Source organism: Plasmodium gallinaceum, assembly GCF_900005855.1.
Source record: "Plasmodium gallinaceum strain 8A genome assembly, contig: PGAL8A_v1_98, whole genome shotgun sequence".
NCBI classification, from domain to species: Eukaryota; Apicomplexa; class Aconoidasida; order Haemosporida; family Plasmodiidae; genus Plasmodium; species Plasmodium gallinaceum.
The window spans coordinates 921,025-931,024 of record NW_021628265.1 but is presented as its reverse complement, the minus strand read 5'-3'; the positions used below and the strand labels follow the sequence as shown (position 1 = coordinate 931,024).

The 10,000-nt window shown below is 19.1% G+C and overlaps 2 protein-coding genes across 2 annotated transcripts in view; both read right to left on the bottom strand.

Annotated features, from left to right (window-relative positions):
- Positions 1–1,608, bottom strand: part of PGAL8A_00349800 (leucine-rich repeat protein, putative) — a gene marked incomplete at both ends in the record, with an annotated part of 2,577 nt that extends 969 nt beyond the window's left edge. The window contains one exon of the mRNA XM_028672543.1: positions 1–1,608. This exon is cut by the window's left edge and continues 152 nt beyond it. Within this exon, the coding sequence (XP_028529085.1) occupies positions 1–1,608 (1,608 nt within the window).
- Positions 1,609–3,176: 1,568 nt separating this feature from the next.
- On the bottom strand, positions 3,177–8,858 carry CDPK7 (calcium-dependent protein kinase 7, putative; the record flags this gene model as incomplete). The annotated part of the gene is made up of 2 exons (XM_028672542.1): positions 3,177–8,546; positions 8,754–8,858. The coding sequence occupies 2 exons, from the start codon at positions 8,856–8,858 to the stop codon at positions 3,177–3,179; spliced, it is 5,475 nt and encodes a 1,824-aa protein (XP_028529084.1).
- Between the last annotated feature and the right edge of the window lie 1,142 nt (positions 8,859–10,000).

Sequence of the window (10,000 nt, the reverse complement as noted above, 5' to 3'; positions counted from 1 at the left end):
TTTTGTATCTGATAAATTTAATGCTAAAAGATTCGTAAAACTATGAAAAAAAATTGAAGAATTATCATCAATGTTACAACCTTTTAAATTAAGAACCTTTAAATTTTTTGCTATCATATATAAATAAGATATATCACTTAATTGTTTTGCATAAGTTATCTCAAAACAAACCAACTTATCTAATGGTGAATCCAACTGTATATTTTCTTTATTACAATTAAAGAGTACTCTTAATGTTTCATTTGAGTGATAATTAGATACATTTGCAGATGTTAAATTTCCCATATATATTTTTCTTAAAGTAGACTTAAATTTTAAAGGATATATTCCATCATGACTAATTTTATAACAGTTACGTATATCGACTATATTTAAATTTTTAAATCGTTGTAAAAAAATTTTTAAACTTGAATCAGTTATTTTATTGCATCCTTTTAAACATAAAACCTTTAATGTTCTATTGAACTTAATATTATTAGAATTACAAAGTAAATTAAAATGATGTGAAGTTATATGAGAGCAACCCGATAAATCCAATATTTCAATATTTTGAGATGCATATATTGTCTTTATTATACTTTCAGGAGATATAGAATTTTTCAATGATTCATCATACATTAACTTTATACGTATAAGTTGAATCATTTCACTGAATCTCTTATTTAACAAAAGCAAATTTTTATTTTTAACATTTGATAAAATATATCTAAATGTATCATCCCCAATATGATTAAAAATATCGAACTTATCACTTTTACTAAAACCATGAGGTTTTTTTATAATGTCCTTTTCATTTTCTTTTATTAAATTCACAGGAACACATATATTCTTTTTTTTTATCAAAGTAGTATTCATATTCTTTTTTTCTATCAAAGTAGTATTTATATTCTTTTTTTCCACTTGTTTAATTAATGGCAATATATTTATTCCATTATTATCTATATTGTTATTATTATTATTATTATTATTATTATTGTTAATATTAGATAATGATCCAATATTGTTTGAATTATCTTTATTTATTTTTTTCATTCTAACAAAAACATTATCATCTTTAATTTTATGAGAAATGTTACTTGTTGAATTTTTATTTAATATATTTTGACTTTCATTATTTGTATAATTTTGGTCAATATTTCTCAAAAAAAATTCTTTATATGAATTATAAGAGCTAGATACATTTTTTTCTTCGTTTGTTTTTATTCTTTTAGCTGATATTATATTACTCAGTATATTGTCATCCGTATTTTCTGTTAGTAATATATTGTTTCTGCGTTTAAAACTACCCGATATGTTCTCTATTTCTTTTTTAATTTCATAATTATCATGTATATTTTTAAATAAACTTTTATTTATATTTTTTATTCCACTTTTATTTTCAGTTACACTTTTACTATTAAAAATATTATTAATATTAGTATCATTCATATCTTTATTTTCTTTAATTCTATTTTCAACGTTAGAAAATAATGACCAAATACTTTTTTTCTTTTCATTATCTATTATCAACTTTTTATCATTATTTGTATTATTATTTTTGTTATTAAAGTTATCTGTCATAAATAAATTATTAGCACTAAAATTTTTGTTGTTTTTATTTATATCCATTATTTTATTGAAATCATCATCAACAAAAAATTATTTTAAAAGAATAAAATTAAAATAATATGTGAATGTATTACAGATTTATTTAATATAATTTATTTTTTTTTTTTAGTCAAATAAAATATATAAAATTCTATTTCTTTTATATTCATATTAATAATTGAAATATTAATCTATTTCATTATTTATATTTAATCAATTATTAGGTATTATATTCTTTATATTAAAATAACACTTTATCATAATAATATATATATAAATACATTTTTTTTTTTTTTTTTTTTTTTTTTTTTTTTTGTGTATAATATTAAATAAAGATTAAGAATTATTTCTGTAAAATAGAAATCTTTAAAAAATATTTTGTACAATGATACTTTTTTTATTTTATTATAAAAATTATATATTTCTTTTATTTTATTTTATTTTGTATTAAAGGAAATATAAAAGAATAGAAATTATGTTAAAAAAAATGCTTTTATTTTTATAAAAATCTATATATATTTTTTTTTCTTTTCGAAAATAATTCTTGTCTTAAAATTTATCATACAATCTTATTCTTATTTTATCTCAAAAATAATAAAAAAAATCTTCTATATTGCATTATGTTAATATGTTAATAACATATATTTATATTTAAAAAAAAATTGAATACTCACAAAAGTAATTTAATATTATTAAATGATATTCCTTAAAAAAGGAAATATTTTTTTTTTTTTTACTCTCAAAAAAAAAAAAAAAAAAAAGAGAGAGAATACTTTTTTTATTTACTTTTAAAAAAAAAAAGATATGTAAATAGACATCTGATTAAATTAACAAATTAAAAATATTTTTTAAAATTTTATTTAATTTTTTCTATTATATAAAAAAAATTATACAAAATGAAACATATTAAAATAAAAATCTATTGAAAAATATATATATATATTGAAGTATATATATTTAAAACAACATAATATTATATTTGTAAAAAATATATAACGCAAAAGTGATATTTATATAGAACACCCCAACATAAACTAATTTTTCAAAAAAAAAAAAAAAAAAAAAAAAAAAAAATTTTTNTTTTAAAAAAAAAAAAAAAAAAAAAAAAAAAAACTTTCATTAAAAGTCAAATATATAAAATAAAAGTATATAAATAATTTTATTTATTATTTTATTTTATATATTAAAAAAATAAGTATAAAAATATGTATATATATAAAGAAAATAAAGTATTAAGCAACCTTAAAAAAAAAAAAAAAAAAAAAAAAAAGGATATTAACATATATAAACGTGTTAAAATACAAAAAGTTGAAATTTTTTTCTATATTAAATATTATTTACATTAAATATTTTTTATTTTTCCATACTTTTTTATACTTTAAAAAGAAAGTATTTAAGCTATAAATAAATGTTTGAATTTTTATTTTAATGTTATTCCTATGTGTTTTCAAAAGTTAAAAGAATGTATATAAAAATATATTAAACAATTCTTTGTATCTTGGATGTTTTCTTTAATCTTATGTATATATGATAATAATATTTCATTATTAGAAAAATAATAGAATACAAGTGTATCAATTTACTTGATTTTATATATCTTTTGAATTTTGTTCATTTTCGTTATTATTACAATATATATTAGTAGAAATATTATTCTGATTATTATTATTATTATTTTGATCTGGATTTATTTTTTTGAAATCTTCATCTAAAATATCTTCTTTATTGAAAGATGATGATTTTGACTGATTCATCAAATTTTTTTTCTCCAAAGTATTTTCTTTTAAAGGTGCACTGCTATATGGCAAAGGGATAACAGGATCATCATTAGAATCATCATCTTCACATATAATTTCACTTGGATAAAAATTAAAAACATTTTTATTCTCATTTTCTTCATTATTTTTTTCTTCTTCAATATGGTATTGAGTATATTTTGGTATATTAAAAGTACTAACACTAACATCTTGTAAATTTAAAATATTTATCTCTTCATTTTTGTAAATAACTGAATTTTCATTAATAACAGCAGTTGGATTTTTTATCCAAATGTGTTCTAATGCTTCATTAGCTGAAATTCTCTTTTCTACATTTAACTCCAATAATTTGGAAATCAAATCTTTAGCTGACGAAGATATATTCTTCCATATATTATCTTTAAAATTTAAAATGTAATTTTTCTGAATATTCATTTCAGTATTTTTATTAATTGGAAATGGTAATTTTCCACTTAAAAGTAAATATAAAATTATTCCTATTGACCAAGCATCTACTTTGTGATTATATCCTTGTAAGGTTATAACTTCAGGAGCAACATAAGCTAATGTTCCACATGGCTCTTTTAATAATTCATTTGGAGCACACAGAGTTGATAATCCAAAATCTGTTAATTTTATCTGAGCATCCCTTGATTTATCTGTTAATAAAATATTTTCTGGCTTTATATCACGATGTATAATACCACACCTATGTAAATATGCAACTGTCTTAATTAACTGAGAGATAATTTTATTCGCATGAATTTCACTTAATCTTGTTTCTGTTAATAAAAAATCATATAACTCTCCTCCCTTTACTAATTCCATTGAAATGTACAATGTTTCCTTAGTGTTAATAATTTCTTTTAAATAAATTACATTTGGATGTCTAAGTAATCTTAATATAGAAATTTCACTTCTTAATAACTCTTTTTCATATATAGAAACTGACCTTTTATCAATTACTTTTATTGCAAATTCAGAATTTGTTTGTTTATTTATTCCCCTATATACAGTAGAAAATTTTCCCTGACCTAGCTGTTCATGTAATTCATATAAATTATATAAAGTGTTTTGTTTTGTTGATGAATATAATGCTTGTAACCATTCTTCCCTTTCTTCATAACTATTTACATACAAATTTCTCTTTTGAACTTGCTTTGTTCCCTTATGACAAATAGAAAAACCATACTTATTTATATGCTCATTTTTAGATATTTTTTCCACATAACATCCTTCTAAAAACATAAATCCTCTTGGTTTTAAGTTTCTTTTTTTATCATAATAATATAATAAATTATCAAATAAAATATAATATCTTGCTTTAAATTGATGAAGATGCTTTCCAATTTTATATAGTATACCTTCTTTAAGAGAATTCTTTTTAATCATATCCAAACATTTTTGAAAATCAAAATTGCAATAAATACAATTATAAAAATAACAATTTTCACAATCACAATATTCACATTCCATTGCAATCTTATTATCGTTCACACAGAATCTAGGATATCTATTGTGACAGTTAGGACACATTAAAAAAGGACCTTTACAATTGGGGCAAGAATATAAATTAATATCTTTTACATGCTTTTTTGTCAACTCATACTTTTTTTTCTTTTTTTTTTTTAAAAAACTACTTTCATTATCATCACTTGAACATTCATCTTTTTTAAAGGAATCAATTTTATTTATAGTATTATTACTACTGATCTCCTTTTTTATATTATCTTCCTTACTTCTTAACATTCCACAACTACATTCTTCATGTAAAAAATTATTTTCTTTTACTTCTCCTTCCACTTTTTCTTTTTTATTAAGGTCTTCTTTTTCTAAAACACTCCTATTTTCAATCTCCACATTAAAATTACAACTATTATCTCCTCTTCCTTTTTCTTCATTCATTTCTTCCTTTTTTTCATTTATCTTATTTAAAGAAGTGGAGTCACCTGCGTCACTTTTTTTATTATGCAACTCAATTTGTTCAGATTCATTTATCTCCTTTACATTTTGTATTTTACATTCCGATAAATTTTTCTTTATTGCTTCATTAACTAAAAGAACATTTTCCTTTTCTAAATATTCCTCATTTATATCCTTTATATTTTCTTCGTTCTTTTTATCATTTATTAAGAGATTATTATTTGAAATATCATTCAATTCAATATGGTTAAGAGTTTTGTAAATTTTATTTTTAAGTATTAAATTATCTTTAATCACTTCTTTAGAACATTCTTCACATTCCTTTTCTATTTCATCTTTTTCTTTTTTTTCATTTTTTACATTCGTATCTACTGCAATTTTATCAGAAGGATATTTTTTTTTTTTCTGGCTATTTAAAGAAGTAATAGGATAACATTTTACTTTTTCAATATTTCTTTTTGTTTTCTTATACTTCACTTTTTGTTGTAAACTTCTCTCTTTGCAAACATCATTTATATTGAAACTAATTTTTGATGCTTGAATAAATTCTACAATTTCTTTGGAGAATATATCATTAAGTGAGTTTGTTAATAAATTGAAATCACATTCATAATTAGTTTTATTTTTATTATCCTCAATATTATTAGTATTATTAATATTATTATTACTTTCACTCGTGTTATTTATTTTATTTACGTTACTTTCTATTGTTTTATTATAGTCTATATTTTTATTTTCTAATATATTTATATTATTCTGAATAACACTGTAATTTTTTTCTTCCATATTATCCTTTGCAATCTTATTATCACCATTATTCATAATAATATTTATGATATCTTCTCTTCCTTTTTCTAAATGTAAAATATGTTCATTCATCTGAGAATTTCCATTTTTTATAATATATTTTTCATCATTTAAAAGATCTATTTCTTTACATAATCGATGAATATCATTTTTATTAAAGAATTGCAGATAATTTTGTTTAGAATTTGTGTTACTATTTAATTCATTTTTTTCACTAATATCACTGGGTTTATTTTTTAAATCTATTAAATCATGATTATTTTGATTTATTATTAATTCATTATTTACAGAATTGAGTAATTCACTCTCTGCATGTTTTTTTTTAATGTATTTAATATTCTTTTTTTCTAAATCTCTTTCGTCTATTTCTTTTTCATTGGTAACATCATTTTCAATGTTATCTTCTTTTTTATTTTCATTTTTTGTACTTTCTTTTTTAATTATATTTGTATCATCATTCTTTTTATCAGTTTGATTAGCTCCATTAATATAATTTTCTGTTTTTTCATTTTTTACAAAATTTTCTTTCTCTTTAATGCATGTTGTTTGGTTTTTTAAGCTATTATTCTCTTTTTTAAAAAAAGTATAGTTAGTCTCATTTACCTCCTTTTTTTCACTTACATCTTTGCTTTCTTTAGTATTCTCAGATTCACCTATATTTTCATCATTTTTTATTTTACTATTAATAAAATTAACTAATTTGTTGCAATTTTCATTTTTTGATTTTTTTTTATGCATTAATTCACTTTTTTCCTTATCATAATCCGATATCAATGTTTCTCTTTTTTCAATATCCTCTTTTTCTAAATTTTTTTTGTTTAAAAAATTCACACATAGGTTATCATTCACACAATCATAATCTGGGGCTTGAACTATAAAAAGTTGCCTTATTTTAAAATATAACTCTTCTGTTATTACTTCTCCATTATCTTCAATTTCATTATTATTAAAGTTTTCTGATTTTATAACAAAATTGCTTATATAATCTCTTCCATATAATACATTCCCTTGCAATCCCCATATATCTTCATGTAAACAACTAAAAAATATATATAAGAAAAAATCATACTTATAAATAATACTTTTAAATTGTATAAGAGTTATCTTATCATTATCTAAAAATTCACATTCTTCTAACATAATGTCAACAATTTCATCAACATCAACATTTTTATCAGATAATTCATTATTTTCTTCATCATTTAATATGTTTCTAGCTGTTTTTGATGGTAAACAATACTCATTTAAAAAATGTTTCTTTTTCTTCTGTTCTTTTTTTTTCTCTTTTTTATAAATATTTATATTATCCCTTTTACTATATTTTTTTCCTTTATATTTCTTTAAATCATTTTTATGTTTTCCATATTCATCTTTCTCTTTTTCCTCATTATGATCTTTTTGCATTTCTTCATTTTCTATTTCTTTTGTTTCACATTCTTCTATTTCTTCATCTGTTTCCTCTTTACTTTTTTTTGCTTCTATCTCTTCTCTATATTTTTTTTTTTCTCTTTTCTTCTTTTTATTTTTAATTAAATAACCATAAATACTAATAAAAGAATCAGAGGAATAACTAGAACATAAATCTCTCTGATCCTTATTTGAACTAAAACTATTACAATCTCCATTATTCAAATGAGAACTAGTATCGTTACTAGTTGAACTATCAGTAGTTGATGATAAACATGTAATATTTGCACTTTTATATTTTGTTAAACATTTTGATAAATTTTTTCTTGTTTCATTTTTAGAATTCTTTTTACATTTATTTGAATAATCTGAATCATTAACAAAATCACTAGTAGCACTACTAGACGATGAGTTAGTATCATCACTTTCATTTTTATAGATAGAATATTTCTTAGAATATTTTGATTTTTCTTTTTTTGATTTTTTATCAATACTTAAAAAATTATTTTCATGCTGTTCAATACTTGTGTCATTGATGAAATTTTCATATTCGTATTTTTCTTCCTTTCCTAAGTTTTTCGATAATTCATTATCATTTAATAAATTATTATGAGTTAATATCTGATTTCTTTGATTTGAACATTTAACACAATTAATTATATTATTTTCCTCACTATTTTTATTGTGGGCTAATTTATTATTATCAATATCACTGTATTCTTCATCATATATATTTTTTCTATTTTCTTTATTAAAAAACACATTTTTTAATTTATGAATATAAGGAATATTTGAAAGCATAGCCACCATCTCTGATTTTTGAATATATCCATCTGAATTTAAGTCAAAAATATCAAAAAGTACATTTATTTTGTCACTCTTTGTTCCTCTACAACATATAGCAATTCCTATTATAAATTCCTCAAAATCTATATACCCAGTATTTTTAAAATTAAACTTTAAAAATAATCTCTCCCCCCATAATCCAGGCAAAGGAAAAAATTGAAGAAAAGTTTCCTTATCTATATAATTAGATCCAGATCGACTACCTAACTCCTTATAAATCTTTATAAAAAAAAAAAAAAAAAAAAAAAAAAAAAAAATGAAATATATGTAAATATGAAAATAAATAAATATAAAAATTATATAAAAATATTTATATATATTAAAAGAATATATGTATATATATATATAAATGTGCTAAAATAATAGAGAGAAATTTATATATAAAAATATATATATATATACATATATATTTTTTTTTTTTATTACCTTTTTTAAAACTTCTAATTCATCTGTTTCAAATTTTTTACTACATATTTTAAAATAGTTTTTTTGAATTTCCTTATCTTTTTCCTTTTCTGTTTGCAGACCCATTTAAGAAAATTAATTTATGCTTAAAATCTTAATTGAATGCAATTTAATAATATATATATATATATATATATATATATATATATATATATATATATATATTTATAGAAAATGAAATATAAAAAATGAAAAGAAAAAAAGATAAAAAAATATAAATTTAAAAGATCTAAAGTACAAAAACAAATAAACTTAGCAACAATAAACAAGAACTAAGAAATTTTCTTTGTTTAAAAATTAAAATTTAATTCGACATTCTGTATTATATATAAATGTATTATTTCTTAATATTCACTTGTTTATATAAAAAATTTCTGACAAAATACATATAGATATATATATATATAGATATATATATATATAACTTAATAAATAGTTTTTCTATTAAAGTAATATTCGCATTGAATATATCTAAAAATAAACAACACATAATAAATTGCCTATTTTAACAACAAAAATTTAATGTGTCATTTCAATTAATATTTTAAATAAATATTCCCATTTATTTTTTTTTTTTTTTTTCTAATTAAATTCATAAAGGTATTACTATAAGCACACCTGCATACAATCATATTTATATATATAAATATATATATTCTTTTAATTCATTGCAGCGGAAAATAATAAAAAGTAAAATGAAATATAAATAATAATAAGTGTTAAACTATATCTAATTAATTAAAAAAAAAATTAAATAATACATGTATAAATAGTCATATATATCAATATACACATTGAAGTATGCATATATGAAATAGATATATATATATATACATTAAACAGTATTTACTGACTATTATTAATTTGATTGCAATAATAAAAAACAGTAGTAAAAAAAAATAAATAAAATAACAAAGGCCAGAAGAATATATTATATAATTTTTTCTTTTATTTTCATTAGCTATTTAATATTAATTCGTTTTTTTTAAAACAACATTTCCTTTTCTTCTTTATTTTTTTACTTTAATAATATAACAAATATTAAAATTCACTTTTTTTCTAATTTTATTTTATTTTTGTTACAAATCATATCACAAACAATTTTTATAAATAAAAATGTATATATATTATTTGTGAATTCAGTATTAAAAAAAAAAAAAAAAAAAAAAAAAAAAAAAAAAAAAAAAAAAAAAAAATAAAAAAAAAAA